We start from the raw sequence: 22,292 nt of genomic DNA, 5'->3' as shown, positions 1-22,292 counted from the left end.
TGCACGTAATCAGTGGTGCTATGTTCCTACGGATGTAAACCCGCCAACCTTGGAATAAGAGGCCTAACAGTAGAAGAGTTAGCAAGCACCAACTTATGGTGAAATGAGCCCAAATTGTTGAAGAAATCAAAACAAGACGGGCCAGAGTGCAACATTGACAAGCCAACGTCAACAGAGACCTTAAAGGAACAAAAAGGAACAAAAGGATGCTACCACTTAACTGAAGAAGGTGAAGAAATGGCTAGAGTTGAAGAAGTGTGACAATTGGACCCCTCAAGATACTCCAAATGATATCAAGTAAAAACAAAAGAAGAAAGTTCTGAAAATTGGGTTGTCTTTAGTTTGTGTGACAGCATGGGTGCTCGGATTACGAACAATTGTAGGAAACCAGCTGAGCAAAGAGAGAAAGGTGAACTGAAGCCGTTACAGGTTCAAAATGCTGAAGAATTTATCATTCAGGAGGTTCAGGCTTAAGTGTATGCAGCAGAGATAGAGCCATTGAGAAGTAACAAGGAAATCCTAAGAGGAAGTACATTGGCGCCGTTCAATCCAGTATTAGTTGATGGCATTCTGAGACCAAAAACCAGACTATGGCATGCAGGCAATCTTCCATATGATGTCAAGTGTCCAATCATACTGCCTAAGAGGAATCACGTCACAGGACTGATTGTTAAGTACTACCATGAATTAGCGGGTCACCAGATGGGGCTCAGCTTTATAATTTTAATTACATGATTAAAATTATGTGAGTGACGACCCTAACGGCGACCGCGTCTTGACTGACTGGACAGATGGGTGATGATTTTGTACTGGAGAGTGTCGACATTGAGTCATTTAATCCAAGAAAGTGCTGGAGAAGAGTACAAGAGCTCACAAGACATGCGTGGAACCGATGGATGAAAGAATACTTACCACAGATTGGATCAAGACAGAAGTAGTACTTCTGTAACGACAATTTATACGTTGGAGACGTTGTCGTTGTTATTGATCCCCGTACAGTGAGGTGAGAGTGGAAGGTTGGGTGCATCAAGCAGACGTACCCTGGCCCTAACGGCCTTATGCGAGTGGTGAACATATGGGTCAATGTTAAGACCCTTAAGTGACCAATAACTAGAACCTCTCCTCTGGAGATTCGAGACACTGAAGTGAAATCAGATTAATCTGTAACAAGAACACTTTGGACAACAATCATCTAAAACTAAGGATGTATTTCAGTTAAAATGTTTTGGAATTTCAGCTTCCCTGTACTTCCTGAGGGGAAGAAATGTCAGTGACATTTAGAGCTGCGTTACATTATATACGTAGTCACAATTATCACGTGTTTATGTCATGCAACGTTGTTGAACTTGGACTCTTCTATGAAAACTGACGCGAGACTTGCCAAGATTTGTTGAAATAGTTTGTTTTTGTTAAGAGCTTACAGTTTTGGAATAGAATCTACACTGCATTGTGATCCACCAAGCAGTGTCACCCAGGGGGTTGTACATGTAATTTATCATTACAACGAAAATAATAATTATTATATTATGCCAACACAAGACACCCAAAACTCTCCCCATTTCTTCCAAGGCCATAGGAAGCTTGGTACACCAAACACCCATATTAAATAAATACTCAGGTAAGTCATTTGTTTTTAGGTTAAAGATTCCATACACCAGACTAAAAAAACCCTGGATACATAATACCTGAAACCTCTTGCCAACCCTGAACAAAAATACCTTTTTCTCCATCGTAAATCTCTTCATCATTTTTTCTTCAAGAGTCATCTTCTCATCATATTCACCAAAACGGCAATCAATAAACAAATTTGCCTTGGGTAAAGTAAATAAACAATATTATACTGACATACAGAAGATGCATGACAGAATAGTAGTAGAATTTTGTGGAGTACAGCCAAACTTATCCTACATGTAAAAGGTCACCTTGCTAAAAAGCAACTGACCATTTTCCATTTTTCATTTATTTTTCCATGTTATTTTCAGCAGATTGCTTTGAGCTGTTACAGCGTGCAATCTTCTTCAAAGCTGATTTTTTTCTCTATATCAAAAAAACATCTTGATAAACAGTTATAGGAATGCACTTCTTTGAAAAAGTTCACAGTCAGCCTGAGTACATCCTGATATGTTAATTGCAACAATCACTTCAATAATTAACTAAAAAGTGCTTTCTACCATGATTATTATGATAGGTCTATGTAATTTGTTCTAAGTCAACATAAAATTCAGGGTAAAATAGTTTCAACCTACATGTAGGCTGACTCTCACTTTCCTTTGTTTTATTTCCTAACACCAATTTAATTCATATCAAACTTGAATTTCCCGCTCTGTTGATTTTGCTTAACAAAGAACTCGTTTCCAGTTTTACCAAAAAATGCATTTATATTGAATATCATCGACCAGAAAATGTTTCTGGGTACCAACCTTATTTTTCTGTTTGTATTCTACCAACAGTGTCTTTTGCCTCTACAAAATAACCAAAAATAACCAAATCAAATAAGTAACTTGTTTTCAATGTCTACACACACTATTAAACACAGTGTTTCAAATACTTCGAAGTCTGGGAGGACTTGCATGTGCATTTCTGCACCCTTAAAGAAACGTTTTAGTTTGGGCCCTTTTTTGGTACGAAAATCACCTTCTTTATAGCTTTTGATCGTGATATTCCAGGTAAACCCTTGTCATGTTTGAGATTTCTTCCAAGAATGTCATGCTTTCTCCTGTTTGTATGAATTTCAAACGGGTTGCTTTTCACTTGTTTGATTTCACTCTTGGGTTGCTTTTTGGCAAGCTTGACAGAAGCTTTCTTTGACTTTACCATGATGTTTGCCGATGAAGAATAGGCGATTTCAAGATAACAACTTAAAATACTCTACTTCCAGCACGTGTGTAACACGCCATTTTGTTACATTTCGTGAAGTGTTTCATAGAGTAATTTAGGATCTAGCGAGCGCTGACCATATTGACTGAGTACTCAGGAAGCATTCTCGGTGTTGCAATGCTCTACCAGATTATTTTAATTCGTCAAATAAAACATCGTAAGATATGCCACGTAAAACGCGTTAAGGTGACGATTATTTCAAAAAAGCTGTGAAGTGCTTTCAAAGGAAGTTTACACTAATCTCTTTCGGTTGCAAAAGTGTCGGATAAATGAAACTTTAATCAACCAATAAACAAGTGTGTTTACTTTACGTCACGCATCGGTCCTCAGCTATGCTCAACACAATCGGCGGAGAAATCGCGGGACGTCTTGTCTGCTGAGAAACCCAGGAACTAACTGGAAATTACTTCCTCAGATTGAGAGTTTCTGCTTTATGAAGCTGCCCGCCTTCGGCATTGCGGCTGAAGCGGGTAGATTCGAGCATAAGGTTGCCCAAAATAGGCTGCTCGGAAAGCACGGTTATGGGCGGCTTTCAGTCAAATAGAAAACCCTCGTACGATGCGAACGGCGAAGGTATTGGCAAGAAGTTAGTGATTTTTTTGTGGAAGTCAAAATACGATTGTTGAATTATTTATCTTTTCTTTTCAGTCAATTTTGATCATTTCCAAATACTCCGTGCTATTGGAAAAGGAGCGTTCGGAAAGGTACGTACGTAAGGCACGATTTGCGGTGGAAAAATTTGATTTGTTTCAGCGGGTTGCGTTTGATTTTAATCAATTTTTTTTCTTTAGGTCTGCATTGTTCAGAAGAAGGACACTAAAGCCATGTATGCAATGAAATATATGAATAAATCTGCGTGCATCAAAAAGGACGCCGTACGAAATGTGCTTCGCGAGTTGGAGATTCTCAAATTCCTCGAGCACCCGTTCCTTGTCAATTTATGGTTTGCCTTTCAAGATGAAGAAGATATGTTTATGGTCGTAGATCTACTGCTTGGTGGGGATATTCGGTATCATCTGCAGCAAGTAACCAAATTTGACGAACCGAGAGTGAAGTTATATTTATGCGAGCTTGGTTTAGCCCTTGGTTACTTGCGAAGCAAGAAAGTTATTCACAGGTGATCTTCTTCAGCTTAAACGATTGTCGAATTCATACACTCTGTTTGTTTGTTTTTCTATTTTAGCCGTTTTCTGACGATCGCACAACACGAAATGAAATCATTTTCTCTCTTTTCCAGGGATTTAAAGCCGGATAATTTATTGCTCGACGAGAAAGGTATGGGGCAAGGTTAAATTTTATTGGTCTTTACTTAATTACATTGGTTCCTTTTCCTTCCTTTTTAACTTTGTTCCTCATGGGTAAAAAGCCTTTGTTGTTTTCTGTGAGCGTTTCCGAGTGAACTATATTTGTATTGGTCACCTATACAATCCCCACAGCGTCGCGGCGCACATCAGTGGTTATACTATTAAACTTGCAATTCAGTCGGGAAAACAAGAAGTACAAAAGAAATATCATTTTCACTAATTTTCGGGAAACACAGTCCAATTATTTTGGTTATGGATATGTTCGTTTGCCTAAATCATAGAACGTTGCTGGGACAACCATTTCAATTTAGACTCACTCTGTTTACTTTTTTCAAGGTCATGTCCATTTGACGGATTTCAATATAGCTACAATTTTGGAAGATGGAAAATTGGCAACTTCAATGTCTGGAACAAAGCCATATATGGGTAAGAACAGGGAAGTGGAATTTATTAGTTTTAGGACATTATTTGCAACTGTTCTTTAAAGTGAAGAACACTTGCAAATATGGAGCTGTCACTTTATCATAAGAGCTCCACGAGGGGGCATAGGAAGGGTGCTGAAAAAAGAGTTAGGACACAGTGCGAGCGAGCGAGCCATGCGAAAGGAAAATAGAAAAACTCGAAAAAGCAGTAAAAAGAAAAAAAAAAAACCGAAAGCTAACCGTTGTAAATTACTGTTTAACATTAAAAAGCACTTAACCCTAATCAGTCAAAGTAGATCAATACTGTATAATTCTGCAAATATTCCATCAGCAAAACCTCGAAACTGAGCAGGAGACATTTTTCATGCATTTTCAATTTCATAAGACTCTAGTTTCGTATGGCTCGCAGATTGTCTGGACCCCCAAAAAAGTAGGTCATAAAGTTGTGACAAATTGAATCAGTTCTAGCCATTACATGAAACGTAGCTTCACGGTAATATTTCTCTCCCCATACTGAAAAGGAGCTCACTCAAAGGGAACAGCAGGCCGATTTCTAGGTCCAGTCTCCCGCCGTGGATGTTGAAATATGCCCGCGCAGTACTCCCTATCCAATGGCTAGGTGCATGGGCTGATCTATTGCTAAAATTTACCAATCAGAGCCCACTGAGTTTTGATTTTCAAACATGAAATAACCAGAAAGGTTAAGAGAATGTTATGTTGTTGCTCCAAGTTAATTAAAATAACTTTACATTACTTGACTTGAAATTTAGTTGTGCAAAATTTCAGCGAAATAGAACTCAGAACATTCATCAGGATTGTCCTGTAATGTACATGTAGGTACAAGCAAGGTAACCCCAGCCCTTCTTTCTATTACATTTATATGTAATTATTAAAAATTTCCTTGCCTTTCTACATTGTACAATACTGTAGAAAGTTTCATCAGGAGTCTAGGGAACCAAGTCTACATTAATGCAGGGTTGAATTGGTAATATTTCTGTTCTTTGTTGTTGTAGCACCTGAAATATTTGCCACAGCTCGCGAGGAAACACAAGGATATTCATTTGGTGTTGACTGGTGGAGTTTAGGTGTTTGTATCTATGAAATACTTAGAGCGAAGGTAAGCAGATGATCAGGGTTTTCATGTTATATATCAAGCATGAGGTGCAATGTTTCATGTAATATATCAAACATGAGATGCAGTGTTTCATCACCAGATGAAACACCGAGAAGAGAGTTGAAAATACGACGCGCAGCGGAGTATTTTTGACGAACTTCGAGGTGTTTCATCTGGTGATGAAACACTGTGTCGAATGTTTGATATTTCTTCTCAAACAAAATCATTTTTGAAGGAGAAATTAAGGATGCAAATACTAAGCAGTGTTTCATCCGATTTCCAAACACTCATTAAACATTAATTTCCTTTGTATTTTCTTAATGAATTATTAATGAGTTTGAGAACACCAGATGAAACACTGAGAAGAGAGTTGAAAATACGATGCACAGGGGAGTATTTTTAACAAACTTTGAGGTGTTTCATACTGATATCTTAATCACTTTAGAGAGTGATAAAGACCAAAGCATTTCCCCTTTGCTGATCATTCAATCACTTCTGATAACCTCTTCTCTTAATTATTTATTGCTATAATAAATATTGTTTGGAGAAATTTGATGTTGGTCAGTCTTGGAAATTAAAGGGTTAATACCTTGTTAGGTCTGCAACATGGACTCAGTCCCTGTACATGGCTGTGCGGAAATACAAAATTTCTTATCTAGTGTTAAAAAATACTTCTTCAACACAAGAAGAGAAATTTTGTATCTTTAAGCGGCCATGTAATGTTCTGTTTATTTTATAAACACCAATGAAATACCAAACCATTTCACTTTTATTAGTTTTTGGTTGTGAAAGGCACGATTTATTATGTAGCCATAGCAACGGTCATCTTTTCCCATGTGAAGATATCATGTTTTCACGTGAAAGCTCACCTGGTATTTCATTGGTGTTTATATAAAAAGATAGTTTAATATTAAAATGAATATAAATACTAATAATAATAACATTGAACTCGTTATTTAATAACACTGAATATTGCTTTTTAACTTACTTCCTTCCAGAGACCTTATGAGATTCATGCCAACACAGGCCTTTCTGATGTCCGGCAAATATTTGCCTCAGAATCAATCCATTACCCATCTTCTTGGTCACGGGAAATGATACACGTCCTCCACAGAGTAGGTTCAGTACTGTTCCCTAGAGTTTAGTTTTGGAACTTTAATTAACCCATTCGCCCCTGAGCCACCTGTAACCGCCTGTGCAGAACCACGTCCTTTCTACCGCTTGTGATGTCATCAATTTTCATGGTCAAGGACAACTTTGTCCGCTAACTTGTGCAGAGTGAAGAGATCTTTCGAACCATACCAAGCTCAACTGGCCTGTTTGACTGAATCCTACTCATTTGAGTAGGATTCATACTCAAATCTCTACTCATCCTGCTGCACAAGTTAGGTGTCAAGGTTTTGCCATGTGTTAAAATAATGATTTACAAGTGGTACAAGAGAGCTGGTTGCAAGCAGGCAATTTCATGCTATTGAGGAGTGAATGTGTTAGTTGATAAAATGTTCTAATAATAGAGCAGTTTTCACTTGACTGTCGTAAAACCAAAACCAAAGTAAATACCCTAGCCAACCAAAGGGCGTAGTAAAACCAAAACCAAACCAATTCCTCAATTACTTTCGACAGTCAAGTGAAAACCGCTCTAACTATTGTTTCCAAATACAGCTTCTTCAACATGATCCTACTAAAAGACTTGACACTATAGAGGCACTGAAGCAAGAAAGTCTCATGGCAGATGTTGACTGGGAGGCTGTAGAAGCTGTTAATGTCCAACCTTCCTTTGTACCCCCGGTAAGCTGTTTCAGCCATTTCAGTGGTTCAGTCCGCCAACCTCCCCTTATCAACCTCCCAAAATTTGAAGAGTTTGTGGTTGCTTACAGGAGCTGATGGCTAACAAGAGTTGAAATACAGGAGGTCTTTTATGAGGAGAAGACCAGACTCGTCTACTTTTTGGAGAGAATGTATTGCATGCAATTTTTAGGCTACAATTTATTGTATTATGAAAAAAATCCATGTTGTTAGTATGACCAGTTGATATGAAAGGTCTGAGATATTTTAGATGTAGGATCAATAGGTATGACCTTACATTGTCAGGGCTGTCAAAAAGTTTTTAAGTGGCAGGCTGATAACGAATAGTAGGTGACTTTGGAACTCACACCAAAGGCATAAGTTCTTGAGGGCCAAGGCATCTAGGGACATTTTGGAATTTAGAGTCTTGGAAATGCCATTTCCAGGGGTTTTCAAGAGGTATTTTTCCACTGTGGATGCCATGTTGCTTCATCAGAATACACGCAAGACTGGGAGCAATGCTGTTGCACAGTTTGAAAATTTCACAGATCTAAACCTCTTTAAATACGCGTTCAATGTCATTCATCATCATCATTCAATGGTACTTATTTTTTGACAGCCCTTCATTGTACCCCTGGAATGCTGTTCCATCACCCCCAAATCAACCCCTGGGGCTGTTAAAAAATATATATTATTTGTATCTTATAATTTATTCATCGATTAAGATGTATTTTGGTCCTTCCTCAGGGCTGTCACTAAGTTTTGAAGCAGCTGTAGCAAATGAAGATTCACCCATAACATCTCACAAAAACTTGTATTGCCACCTTAATAGCCTTCCACTTTGATCACCCGTAGCATCAAGTGAGCTCAACCGTAACAGGTGTTACAGGTTACAGCCCTTGATGACAGCTCTGCTTCCTCATGGAGATTTATAATTTTAATAGTGAATTATTATTTCTTAAAAATTGATTTATTAGAAGGACCACTTGAACTGTGATCCAACCTATGAGCTGGAAGAAATGATCATAGAAACCAAACCACTCCACAAGAAGAAGAAGAGGCTAAAAAAATTGTCTAGCAAAGTTGTAAGTAAGAATTTATGAATAATTAAGTTGTGAGTAAGAAAAAGTAAAAAAAAAAGTTAAAGTTGTAGGTACATGTAAGAACTCACTCTACTGTTCATAAAGAACCTAGAAGAAGTTTCCCAGGTGGCTTGGCCTGCTTCGCATTGCCCAGTCACTCACATCATAGGCTGAGTGTCTTACAGTAAACTCGTATAGTAGCTGCTAGTGGCATTTATGTCTTCCTAGCTTACTGTTAACATGTTACTCTTAACATGTCTGTTGAACTCTCATCTGTGACACATGTCATTTTATTTTCAAGAATTCAAAACTTTGACTTTGTATCTGTTATAAGTTACCGTAACCAGTAAAAACTGTTCCGTTTTCAGACTGTCCAACAGAGTATGTAAAATTGGGATATTAATTTTAATCACTGAGGAATCATGTGAGCTACTAGCTGGTTCTGGGGGCATTTGCCCCTAGAAACTTTTGAAATCTTGATGCTCTGAAATGCCATTTTTACAATTAAGTGTTCTAAGAGTACAACTTTTGTCTAAACCCATTGCCATTTTTATGCCTATTTTATTTGCATGCCTTCATGTACAATAAAGTACTTGATTTTAGAGTATTCTGGATATCAGTAGTGTACTCTGTTAGGTGTTCTTGTATAAGTGTCATAAGGATCTATTTGAAAATTTCAGAACAGATGTTAAAGTCTGACTTTTTCCTATCCTGATCACATATATTTGTCAGGATTTGGGATTTTCAAGTAAAATCAGGATGGTTGGACAGTTTGTGTTCTGGAAGCATTTGCTGACATGTCAAATGCATGCAAGGAGATAACATTGGCCGAATTTATACTAGAGACAAATTATCCATCTGAGAAGGGTAAATCATCTGGATATAAATCTGGTGTTCAGCCAAATTTTGGCCCCAAATTTGTCTCGTCAGTCAGCGCATCTGTAAGACGTGCTGCGAGACTAAGACAAGAAGTGAAGATGAATTTAGCACCAAAATTTCTCAGACACATAATTCGTCCTAGATGGATAATTCACTTCTCTAGTATAAATTCAGCTATTTTTATATAACACCTGCCTGTATTTTTGAATTGCCTGAGAAGTTATCAACAGTATTTTTAACCCTGAAAGAACCGAAAGAAAAAAAACACACCTTAAGGCTAACATATTTGAGGATCTTTACCTTTTAAAAGTTATTTCAACAGCAGTATGCTTATTGTGGATGGTTTCATTGAAATTGTTTCTCTTTAGGAAAGTGATGAAGAAATGGACCCAGCACAAATTTGTTTAGAACAAATTAAGAAAGACTTCAAGATTTATAACAGGGAAAAGTGAGTGTTAAAAACCTTTTCATGCTTAACCTGACTAAGAAAAAATTTGAGGGTATGTGAAATATACACTAAAAATATATGTTACAGGTCAAATTTGATTTCAGGTTAAATTTTCTTTTAACGTAGGTTGATTGACAATTTCCTTTGTCTCCTAGCCCTAGTTTTTCATGAGTTAGGACTAGAAAATGAAGGAAAAAGAGAATCAACCTAGCTTAAATCAAAATTTAACCTGAAATCAAATTTGACCTGTAACATATACAAGGTTATTATTTGATTTTATTGCACAGGGTACTTGTTTTGCCTCAGGAGCTCACTGGCGGGTGCCCATTGAGGATAGGGTACTCTTTTCCTTTTTCAACAAACAGCCAAAGTGCAAGAATATATTATTTGAACAGGAACAGTCGGAGTAAAAACAGTTTCTACACTGTATCAAAGAATCTTGTTTACATTTTTCCTTATTAGCATACGACACAACTCTTAGTCGTTGTTCATATATATGAACTAAATTCAAAAGTAGAAAGAGATGATTAATTTGTGCAATTTCCAGCTCTTTGCAAGCAATATTGAAGGAAATGATTAAGCTATTAAAAACTGCAAATTGCTGGGGGGCAAGAAAGTTACTGAGCCATTACAATTACAGGCATTGTAAAATTTCGAGTTTTTAAAAAAGAATTTCACCAAAACTATTTGGTATATCGGGCTCAAATTTTCAGTGGTAACCTAAAATGATTTTGTCCTTTCAATATTCAAAGATTATATTTTATTTAAAAAGCTTCATCAGATGAGGTGAGAGATGTAGACAAAGACTGATCTATACCTGGTCCAGTGATGTTGTAGTGAATGTTCAGGGAATGTTTGATATGTGAAGCTTTAGTGTCACAACCAGTTCTATATACTGTACAGCCATTGCTACCAAATTTTATGGTATCATTCTCTGGAAGGAAGTTATTTTTCATAGAAATAACAGTCGAGAAACTGAACTGATAAGACCACTGTCTTTTTGTAATGCAACATTATGCAAGCATTTAAAGGAATAGTTTGAAATTGCAGTTGAGATTCAATTCACTCCGACAGGGTTGTACAATTAATTTTAAGTAGAATATGCTGGTTAATGGCTGGAATAGGGGGCTCTTCAGTGCCGGATCAAGACCTTGAGATAAGGGGGAAGGGGGGCAGTCTCCAAAAAAAAATTTTTTTCCTGCCCTTCGGGCCTCAAATTGTTTAAAAGTAAGGGGGGCCCCATACCCCCTGGGCCCCTCCCCTGGTTCCACCACTGCTCTTATTAGACATACAGTCCAACCTCCCATAATTGACCACCCAAAATGTGAGGATTTAGTGGTCTCTTGTAAACGGGAGTTGTTTGCTTACTAGAATCGACAGTCTGAGAAGAGGTTCCGACACATAAAATTTTTGGAAGGTCATTTATTGCATGCAATTTCTAAGTTACATATAAGTTTAGTATTCACCAAGTCAGTGGAAACCAAGTTTTGCGCATTCTGATTGGCCCCCATAACTCGGAATACCCTTGGATATTCACTGCTTTGGGAAGGGATTCAAAATGGCTTCTCATTTCGCGACAGTTTCAAAAGATGAAATTTTAGCGGTAAATAAAGCAGCTGCACCAACAAATACCAAGAAAGAGACAAAATTTGGCTTGTCAGCATTTACTGGTCGGAAGAAGAAAAATTTTCTTACTGAAGATGCAACGAAATCATGAAAGTCATTCCCGAAACACTATCAATAATTGAAACATACACAAACTCTAACTACGTGACGTCTTTTATTTACAAAAAATTCCTTTTTGATTTTTATCCAACTGATGTAGTAAATATTAAAACAACTATCCCCCTCGGGGCCGGTTCATAACACTAGATATATACCGCGACGCAATATTCACCTCCCCTTCGGGGGATAGTTGCATAATGGTCCCATGTTGTTGCTTATAAGAGGTGGTCGTTTACAAGAGATTCTGATTATAGTGATTTGACTAAAAAAATTTAAGTGTTTTGAATGGGCGGTGGCTTATGGAAGGTTGTGGCTTAGTAGAGGTGGTTGTTCTTGTAGGTTCAACTGTAATAGAGGTACTTAGAGGAAAAAGAATATTGTTGAAAATACCAAAACAAGCAAGGGGGCTCTTATTAGAAGGCGGGGCACCACATCTAAACATTTTCTTTCAAATTCCTTGTTAGGTCGGTGTCCAAGAGAAAATTAACAACCTCGAGTCCCAGTTCAGAAGCAAAATCAGAAACTAAGATTACTGATGTAGCATCAACAGATGGAGGAGAATCATGATGGTATTGTGTACAGGCTGGGCTCATTTTAGTAGTCATTCCCTGTATATTGGAGGGGCCTTGTCTTTGCTCTCTAGTTCATTAATATTTTTGTTTCTTCCGCCACTCATGCATCCTTATTGAATATGAAACTTGAAAAATTACCTGTGAATGATAAAATCATGGCTTAGTGTTAAACGAAATACAGTAAACACTTGCTAATAAGAACCTACTTTTTTAACTGTGGCAAAAAAAGTTGATTTGGGGGTATTTATTGACGATTTAGGCTAAGTAGGTTCTTAATCACATGTAGGTTCTTAATTTTTATGAAGAAGTTAATAGATTGTTGATTACCAGAAAAACTAATTGACTTTTTATTAACAATTTTATTATTATAACCCAAACAAAACTGATTACCAATTAATTATATACAGTTTAGTACAGTATGTTCTTGTTATACTTAAATTAACAACTCAGTTACACTCTTTGTTTAAATTGTTTATCATAATAACCCACGTATAAGAACCTGCTTGATCTTGCTTGGCTAAACTGGTTCTTGTATTTTTAAGTATTACGTGTAAAGTGGCAAATTTCTGCCAGCAGGTTCTTGATCCACAGGTTCTTATAAGCAGATTTTTGCTGTATGCCTCCTAAGGATCATGAAAATTCGTTTAAAACAACAATTATGAAATTTGAAAAACTGTTAGGTGAACAAGTTTTCAAAAGCCACAATTGCAATCCGTTTCAATATTCTTCAAGTTGGTCCATTCCTGCTTCCTTTTGTATATGCCGTGTCATTTAGACCTTCTAACGTTTTGAGCGGTTATTTTCATGTTTCACTCAATTTGCTGGCAATTCCCGGCCACTGTTTGAATTTTGATAACTTCTATGACACAGCTCCTTTAAGGTGGCTGAACACAGTTTTGCTGGCGGTCAGCGGTAACTCACGAGACGGCGCGTGTTTTTAATTACATAAACAAACATGGCGAAAAAAGCAATGGTTCACAGAAGACGATTTCTCAAAATCTGCTCATTAAAATTTTGTGATATTTGGCAGAATTTTTTCTTTTATCATGTTTTACATAATGAGAACCTTAAAATGGAAGTTGAACAGACGAATTTAGTGACACGTTTAATAATTACAGTACAATTATGTTATTGATTATCTGAAAACCCGTCTGTTAAAATTTGGTCAAATAAGTTTCAAATGGTAATGATTAATTATAGTAAGATGTGTGCAAGTTTATAGCAAAATCTAATGAGCTAACTTAATGTAAACTGAGCAAAGGTGAAATTCTAAGGTTGTATTCAATCGTTCATGTTGCCATCAATCAAAATCTTTCATCAGTATATATTTCACTTGCCAAGTTTCAGCTTGTGAGCTGCAACCTTCCTCTTGCCATCATTTGGCAAATGACATATACTCACAACCTGCGAAAACTGTGTTCAGCCACCTTAAGTGACACAGGTTAACAGAGGGCCGTGCCTGTCTCTACATTTAGTGATGTGGTAGTCAGACAAAAATAGTTTTATTTTTTGGAAAAAGCGTGAATTTCAGCTTGCTCTTTGGACAAGCAGCTCTCACAATTTGCTTCCCTGGGGCCGTTGCTTGCTTGAAATAACAAGTTGTATCCCAGATAAATGTATCTCCATTAGCAAGATTATTTTAGCGGTCAGTGTAAAACAATAGTCCCATTGTTTTCTAACCCTAAAAACAATAGTCGACAGGCAGTCCACAGTCTGCATTTTACACTGCCCCATCATTTAAGTATATGTTATGAAGAAAGTAGCATTTTTTTTCTAGTTATGTAGCGTAGGTTGTCTATCACAACTTCACGTCACTTTATCAGCGTATATCTTTTTTCTCCAAATTCGTATCATACATAGATATAAATCACATTAATCACTATCTCAAATATAACATAATTATTTATAATAAGAGTATTTTGGCAGTCTGTACAGGTAGTTAAATCTATTGTCTCGTCTATACATTTTGATGATGAACTTATTGATTATACAGTAACTTCTGTAGACCCTGTAAAAAGTGTATAATATAAAGCTTACAAAAGAACGAGGGTTGGGGGAGGGGGGAGTATTGACTGTCGATTAACGGCGCATCCCCAGGGGGGAGGGCCAGTGGCTATGGAGTGTTTTGGGAGAGGTGTTCGGTTGAACTGTGTAGGGTTTGTCTTCGTCTCCCTCGCAGCCGTTTTGTCTCGTCACGTAACGCTCCTCCCCGTTGCGTGACGAGACCAAAACGAAGTTCTCGACGAAGGAAAGTGGTATGTTTCATCCGCCCCAGACAGAATACTTTTAAGAGCAAATATAAGTAATGATAAAATCTTTTTTAAGGAAGCAGTCCTTTGTGATGCTAAAAACAGCTGAAGAAAAATCTTGCCAACTTGCGTGAGATCTGGTCCATACAAATGCTATGAAGTATACAGCAAGCATTAGTTGTATCTCCGAAGCTCTTAAATTTGAATGTGTGTGTATGTGTGTGTGTTAGAATGAAGAAGTGTATGCGAAGTGGGAGGTGGGGATAGGGGTTTAGGCTCGATTACCGACCGCTGTTCGGGAAATGAACCCGCGCTCCTCCCGCGATCGGGAAAGGGCGGAGAGAGCGGCGGAAATCGAGCCCAATAGGGAGTGCGTTTTGGGTCTTTTTCAATGGCATTTGCGGAGCTTAAGCAATTACGTTGGCAACGGTAACCGAAGAACATAAAAAGAGCAATAGGTTTAATGAGCAAAACAGCTCTGCACGTGCATCACTCCCTTTGATCATTTCGCGGCTACAGTGAAGTTTTACGGGTTGCGCTTTCTACATCTTTAAGAAAATTCGCCCGCTTTTGACAAATTGATTCGGTTGGAATAAAGGCAATAAATTTTAACACAACGCGACGCTGTCGTGGTTGCTGAAACTCCCTTTACTTAAATTACCACTGCTGCTACAAAGCAGATTTGTTTTTATTTTTTGCTTGCTGCATAGATTTCAAAATAACCCTTGAAATAACGGTCACAATGGCTCATGTAGCTGCCTGCGTAATTACTAGCCTTATCCCTGACACAGCAGGTCTCAAGTCCTCGAGCGACGTCTGACCTTCAGAAAACCAGGCTATAAAATTACTTGCTTTTCGCAATTTTTTTTTTCGCTATAATGTGAAGTATAAATACGAAAGATAAACTTCTTAATGATTTAAATGCATTATTTAAATAGAAATACTTAATTAAAACGAAACGGTTGCTGAATATCAAATATAATTATCTTAGAAATATAGCGTGGTAAAGCTGGATTAAGTGATGTTGTATAAAGAGAGAATTAATAAAAAGAGTTGCCATGTTTTATAATTTTAGTTGCCTTGCTTATTAGTCGAGCTGGCTTTAGAAGCGAGAATCTAAAAAGAGTCCTCTTGGAGGACATAAGCTTACTGGCAAGAATAGTCTGTACGAAAAATAGGGCAATTACGGGTACCTATGGTCCGAGGCATAAACGTTTAACGCCCTGTGGTACGAGGACAATTATTTTCCAAAGACAAAATTTGAATTATTTTATAGTTGTTTCACTCAGTGTACCTTGTTTTTTCCTTTGTTTTCTATTGCCAATATGTTTGCCGTGGGTTGTCTGTGGAAAACTAAGTAACGAAACGTCGCGACAAGTGACAACGGACCGAATGTCTATCAGAAACAACGTGCTTGCAAAACAAAATCGTTCTTTAAGGCAGTCACGTTGTGTAGCGACTTCTAAATTGCACGTGCACTGTAGCACGTAAGGTTTGTTTGGCGGCCACTGGCAAAGTTAAAACTTCTACAGATACGGTTCAGCGACTATTGTTATTTCTGGTTGCGTAACGAAATTACCATATAGCGTGTTTTCACATGACGTCACGGCGGCAAAATTGGTGTCCCAAAACAATAAACGGCGGCCATGTTGGTGTCCCAAACCAGTCCTGTGGGAGTTGAACTCTTTTCTTATGCAAACACATTCTTTTGTTCCAATAAATTTGCATAGATGATGGCCACGTGAGTAAAAACGCTCTATGAAGCCCAGTGCAAACGGACGCAACATTGTTGGCCAACAACTCCCAACAATGTTGGCAGTTACATGTTGCGTCCGTTTGCACACCCTGTTGCATATTGTTGGATGTTGTTGCGTGTTGTTGCGCAAAATTTGAAACCGGTCAAGCTTTTCAGCCAACAACTCCCAACATTTCTTTTGCTCCGTGATCGCCGAAGCGTAGCGCAACAATGTTGGATCCGTATGCACTGCAGGTCCCAACATTGTTGGGAGTTGTTGCATCCGTTTGCACACCACTGCCAACATGCACGCAACAACTCCCAACATTGTTGGCGCAACAATGTTGAGAGTTGTTGCGCCCGTTTGCACGTAGCCTTAGAGATGAAATTTTAAAAGATGTCAGTTGTTTGAATTTATACAAATTTGTGACATTTTAATTGAATGTTTACATAGTAAAACTGACAGAGTCGTGTTTGCATTTTCCCTCATTGTGGTTTTTAATGTTTAATACTACAAACGATTAAATAATATTCATTACAATTAAAACTCAATCAACATATAAAGCAATTACGAATGGATAGAAAAAGTAAAGAAACTCCTCTCATAACAGAGCATGTTTCCTGTAATATAATGTTTGAAAGGCCATTTCTCACGAACGCAAACACCTTGCGTTTTAAAAATAACGGTACATAATATCCTATTAAAACTTTTTAAAAAGCCCTGAGAACGATCAGTATCAAATTCCTCCTTGTCAAAACAACGCTTTATAACGTAGATAGCGGGTTTCGAACCCAGTCCCTTCGGCTACGAGAACAATAGAAATGACCATACCATCATTGTTACCCCGATGCTGGCATAAAAAAGTCCTGGATATAGGCCAGTAAGCTCAAAAAATGCAAGCGTTTCTTCTTTTCATTTTCGTGTGTGCGCACCAAAAGGGGCAACATGGTCCCTAGCTTATACACGGACGTTGTTTCATTTGTCTTTTCGTTCTTTTCGAAACATGGGCAAGTGAGGGTCTGTGAACGGGTTACATGGTCCAAGGCGTCCCTAGCGGAGACCGTGAAAACTGGGGATAAGAATGGCGACGTGACTAGCGCCATGCATTTTTTGTGAAAGAAATCTTCAAGAAAGGTAAATGCGAAGATGACGAGCTTTTACGGAACGGGTTGATCCGCGAATTCTATCGCTTGAAAGCGGTGATTGCTTTAGAACAGGTGAATTCTTCAGTGGTCGAAAAGAAGAAGAATCTTAATGAGCAAAACTTCGATGGTGGGGCTAACTGGTCGAGTATTGTTAACTTTCATTGTATACATAGAGTCTTGTGATGAGCATGCGGTTTATTTTCTGCGATGAGTGAAATGACGCGCCATGTTCATCACGTTTTTGCTCTTTGGCAATGACGTAATTTCTTTCGAATCGAGGTCCTTGATTTTCTTCTGTTTATCTCTCATCAGTGTGGACAAGATCTTCGAACAGTTACTCAGTGATCAGATCACAGGTCATTATGACCCAACGCTGTAACACAGAATGACGGCCTACAGGAAAAAGTATAGTTGTGAAGTAACTGTGCTAACTCTTGTTGAGGAATGGAAGCAAGCTGTGGACAGGAAGGAGCTCGCGACAATTTCATCCACTGATATGAGTAAGGCATTTGACTCTTTTTGTCCTGCAGTTACCATAAAGAAGCTGGAGGCCTATGGTTTCGGCAATCGTTCGTTGGATTTAATGCGATCTTTCTTCGACAGGAGACTTAACAGGGTAAAATTAATTGTCACACAAGTGAATGAAAAACAATGACACGTGGCGGTCCCCAGGGTACAGCATTTGGACCGCTTCTGTGGAGTATGTTTCAAAACAGCATGGCGTATCACGTTAATGTGCCAACCCTCACCATGTGCGCTGACGACCATCAGCTGTATACAGCTGACGAGACTCGTGTGCCTGTAGAATCGAGGCTCAAAACACAGGGCCACTTAGCGTCGTCTTGGTGGAAAAACTTTCTACGTGCTCATCCGAAGAAGTTCCAGTCCTTAACCGTCAATATTGCGGAATATCGATGCAGAGAATGACGATAAAACTTTGAACATTGATAATCATGACATCAGGAAATTACTTGAGCAAGAGAGAAATGAGCTGCTTAGAGTCTACATTGACGAGAATCTTAACTTTGCGGGTTATATTAGCCAGTTATGCACGACAGCTAGAGAAAAAGTAGGAATACTTGTACGTCTGCGAAACTTAATACTTTATAACGCGAAGATAATGTTATACAAGACGTCCATCTTGCCATACTTAACTAACTGTCATTTAGTATGGAAACTCTGCAAATCATCTGATAGCAGAGAGATCGACGCATCCAAGAGCGTGCGCTGCGCGCAGTATATAAATCTCAAACTGAAACGTACGAGGAACTTCTCACTGGCGCCAAGCTGCCTGCACTTTATGACAGGCGTTTGCAAGACATTGCAATACTAATGCATAAAGTAAAATACGGGATGGCGCCAAGGTGTGTATCTGAGTTATTCACGATCAAAAGTACACACCAATGCCTAAGAAACAGTGATTTTGAACTACCCCGCTTTGATACAATGGACTGTGGGAGGCATTCGCTGCGCTACCAAGGACCTTTCATTTGGTCGAAGGTCAGTGGTGAGCTAAGAAACTTTGCAAGCCTTAAAGCATTCAAGAAACATATACGCGGTGTGGACCTTTCGAGCCATATAGATAATAATAGTAACTGCTGTGACCTGTGTAAATTCTGAGTCGTGTACATTGGCATATAGCTTTAGGTTTTAGGTTAGATCATTGATTCAAAAATCATGTAGTAAATTAGTGTGCTAGTACCTAGGAAAGTGTCCCCAATTAGCTACTGTTAAGCTAAGTACATTGACGCTAAAATAAAGTCATTATTATTATTATTATTATTATTATTATTATTATTATTATTATTATTATAATTATTATTACTATTATTATCATCAAATTGGCTGACCATGATTCCCCTCAAAGAGTGGGATTACAATCTGAATAAGAAAGAATTTAGAGACGGAATCAAGTTACGGTACGACTGAGAAATAACGGACACACCCATGCTCTGCGTAGGCGGTGTTCAATTTAGCGTGGATCACGCAATGGTGTGTCAGCGTGGAGGCAGAGATGCTAAGGATGGTCTGTAATGATGTGGAAGTAGAGCCGGTCCTTCATGAGGTCACTGGAGAGACATTAAATCATGGCACTAACAAAAGGCCCTGATGCCCGTTTGGATATTCATGCTCGAGGCTTTGGGGAGAGAGAGAAATCTGCATTCTTCGACGTTCGGGTGTGTCACCCTAATGCAGACTCTTACAGAGACTTGACTCCTAAGCAGATCTACAAGAAGCATGAGAACGAGAAGAAGAGGCAGTATGCGGAAAGAGTAATGGAGATCGAACAGGGAACGTTCACTCTGCTAGTTTTGACGACCACAGAGCTGATCGCAAATACGAAGGGAGAAAGTTACTCAAGCGCAATTTCCTGGATAAGAGCTAAACTATCTTTCGCCATCGTACGCTTTGCGATAATATTTTTGAGAAGCTCAAGATCCAGAATAAGACAGCCAGACTTTGTTGACTTAGACCTACAGATCGATAATATTAGAGCCTGCCCGAATTGATCTTTTTAAGGATCTTTTTTTAAAGAATTAGGAATTTAGGAATACGAGATTTTATTCTTTTTAACTTGTTTTCTTTTTAATATCAGAGACGGATAATGCTATTTTGTAATGACTTAATTTAAAACTTTGGACTGCCTGCAAGAGTGATTGACCGCATCTGAGCCGCAAGGAATACATCTGCGAAATCGTTATTGACACAGTGATTGCTATTTTTATGATTTATATAATTCTTAATGTTAGATAGAGTGTTTTCACATGACGTCACGGCGGCCATATTGGAGTCCCAAAACAATGAAACCGCCAACATGCCAGTCCCGTGGGAGTTGAACTCTTTTCTTATCCAAAAGGCTTTCTTTTGTTCCAATAACATTTGCATAGATGCTGGCTACGTGAGTGAAAACACTCTATAGTGCTTAATTCTTAGTTCAAAGATTTTTGTAAATTATGTAAATATTTTTTTAAAGTTCAATAAAATTACTTTATTTATAAATTAAAAAATAAAATAATAATAATAATAATAGTAAACAAAAAATTTTTATTATTGTTATTATTATTACTATACACGCGTACTCAATTCAGAAACAAATCGTCGAAAACGATATAAAAAGTAAATATCCTAAAGCGAGGAAATCGCCTCCGAACAACTAGACAGTTCCTAGACTCTTGTGCAAAGTTCAGTTCTCAGATAACGTGACGAGTTTTCCCGTCATAATGACGCAATAACTTCCTTACACTCTTCAAGGTCAGCATTGAGATCATTGAAAAGTTTAGAAGCACTGTGAAGGCCAATGTTTGTGCGTTTCCCAGATTTGCTATGTGGGTATGGCACCTTAAGGTCATAAAGAGAGGCTCTTGTAAGACGGCCCAGAAACGGAGAGGAGTTAAGTCTATCTTTGAGGCACTTGGGAGCACTCGGATTACGGAATAGATCGAGTAGGTTGAAAAGAAAATAAAGTTTCTTTTTCTAGATTCTCCTTAAATAAACCCGGAGTTGTCAGCCCCTACTATACTACTTACGAGGGAAGAAATGTTTGACTTATCAGACCAATTATTAATGCTTGGGCGAATAAAACAAAAGAAATATCTTATTCTTTGCTGAGCTTCAAGACGATTTCTTTTGTTTTATTTTCCTATGCCTAGGAGCCAAGTATGAATTTTAATACCAGATTTGGTCTGTTACCAGTGTGTTACCAATCGATAAAGCGTTGCCCTATATCGAGCCTGTACATTTGGCCAGTAAATGTGACCTTTAAAAGGAACCCCCTCTTCCATGTGGCAACCTACATTTTCTTTGAGTGATTTCGGACTGAGAAAACAGCTGACATTTTGCGACGCCATAACTTGAGATCAGAATCAATTTCGTCTATCTTCGTAGATGAAATTCTGGCGGGAAAGGGTTTGCGCGACCCCTTAAGAGAGAATGTGTGGAAGCTGCCAAATTGGACCAGATCTCAGGTTACGAAGCTACCCGTGGTTTCCCTGCGAAATAACATCTGAGAAACGAGCGCAGGTGATGACTCGTACTAACCAGATCTGGAAAGAGCTTTTGATTGGTTGGAAATTTGCTTTACCCAATTAGAAGAACCATCCAGATCTGGGTAGTGGCACGTTATCAGTATGGACTTTCTATGCTCGTTTCGTTTCGTCCTTTCGCAGGGAAACCACCGGTAGTAGGCCTAAATACAAATATCCGGATATTTTTTAGGATATTTAAAAGATTTTGAGATATCTAGAAAATCTCATAATACTTATGAAAAAATTGTCATATTGATAGTTTTGTTACGAAAAAAAGTACTGACATCATGTTTTTCTTGAAAGCTACTTCAATGCTAAGTGAAACATGGGCATTTCAGTGACAGAAATTCGAACAAATCTCCTCATATGAGCCTGTTGTAATCAGATTCAGCGATATTCTCCATTTATAATATAATTTATGCAATGTTACAATTGCTTATGTTCAACAAAATGGCTGGTGACGTACTCTCTCAGCCACGTACAAACCAAACAGTAGTGTCCCTTTTAGACCGCTTTAGACCTTCAGCACATAATGGTCTTTCACGAACTCAGCCGGTATTAAAGTGCAGTACTCTAGTCTTCTTGGAGACTGGGGGGGCACTGTAAATAAGGTTGACTCAATGTTAAATTGTTCAGAGTTTTGTTGTATGCTGTACAAGAGCATAATTTCTTGAAATTGCTGAAATTAGATGACAGGTTATTTTTTGTGTGTTTTTACTGTAATATTTATGAAATTAAGCCAGATATTTTTGAGATATTTAGAACTTTTTGGAGATATTTAGAAAAAAAGTTTCGAGATATTAAGAGAAAAAATTGGGAATTTCCGGAAACATATTTAGGCGATCTTTAGTTATATTTGTATCTAGGCCTAACCGGTAGCGTCGCCAAACGTCCGCTTTCCCTTCCTCTGTTTGTCAAGTGGCCAGTGC

At 38.1% G+C, this 22,292-nt stretch overlaps 2 protein-coding genes across 2 annotated transcripts in view; one reads left to right on the top strand and one right to left on the bottom strand.

The window, feature by feature from the left end:
• The window catches only part of LOC140933239 (nucleolar protein 14-like), a 42,969-nt gene extending 40,072 nt beyond the window's left edge, over positions 1–2,897 (bottom strand). Inside the window, exons 1-3 of the mRNA XM_073382760.1 lie at positions 2,635–2,897; positions 2,421–2,462; positions 1,719–1,811 (exon numbers count right to left, since the gene is read on the bottom strand). Of these exons, the coding sequence (XP_073238861.1) occupies positions 1,719–1,811; positions 2,421–2,462; positions 2,635–2,817 (318 nt within the window). The 5' untranslated portion in view covers positions 2,818–2,897. The remainder of the gene's footprint in view (positions 1–1,718; positions 1,812–2,420; positions 2,463–2,634) is intronic.
• A 143-nt stretch (positions 2,898–3,040) lies between these two features.
• LOC140933237 (serine/threonine-protein kinase 32B-like) lies at positions 3,041–12,471 on the top strand. Its single transcript, XM_073382756.1, has 11 exons — positions 3,041–3,450; positions 3,526–3,581; positions 3,669–3,994; positions 4,115–4,152; positions 4,518–4,607; positions 5,617–5,720; positions 6,716–6,832; positions 7,380–7,505; positions 8,480–8,587; positions 9,832–9,911; positions 12,101–12,471. Exons 1-11 carry the CDS (start codon positions 3,399–3,401, stop codon positions 12,201–12,203), a joined length of 1,200 nt encoding a protein of 399 aa, XP_073238857.1. The 5' UTR covers positions 3,041–3,398; the 3' UTR covers positions 12,204–12,471.
• Positions 12,472–22,292: the final 9,821 nt, after the last annotated feature.

The sequence above is a fragment of the Porites lutea genome, chromosome 4 (genome assembly GCF_958299795.1).
Source record: "Porites lutea chromosome 4, jaPorLute2.1, whole genome shotgun sequence".
In the NCBI taxonomy this organism is placed as follows: Eukaryota; Metazoa; Cnidaria; class Anthozoa; order Scleractinia; family Poritidae; genus Porites; species Porites lutea.
Note: the sequence above shows the minus strand (reverse complement) of the source record. Positions and strands in the feature narration are given on the sequence as shown.

What these genes read in the sequence shown, in the direction of transcription:
- LOC140933237 (XM_073382756.1), top strand. Translation starts at nt 3,399, where the DNA reads ATGGGCGGCTTTCAGTCAAATAGAAAACCCTCGTACGATGCGAACGGC. An exon ending in GTACGATGCGAACGGCGAAG is followed by an intron (nt 3,451 to 3,525) that starts GTATTGGCAAGA and finishes TTTTCTTTTCAG; the next exon opens with TCAATTTTGATCATTTCCAA. An exon ending in ATGAAATACTTAGAGCGAAG is followed by an intron (nt 5,721 to 6,715) that starts GTAAGCAGATGA and finishes ACTTCCTTCCAG; the next exon opens with AGACCTTATGAGATTCATGC.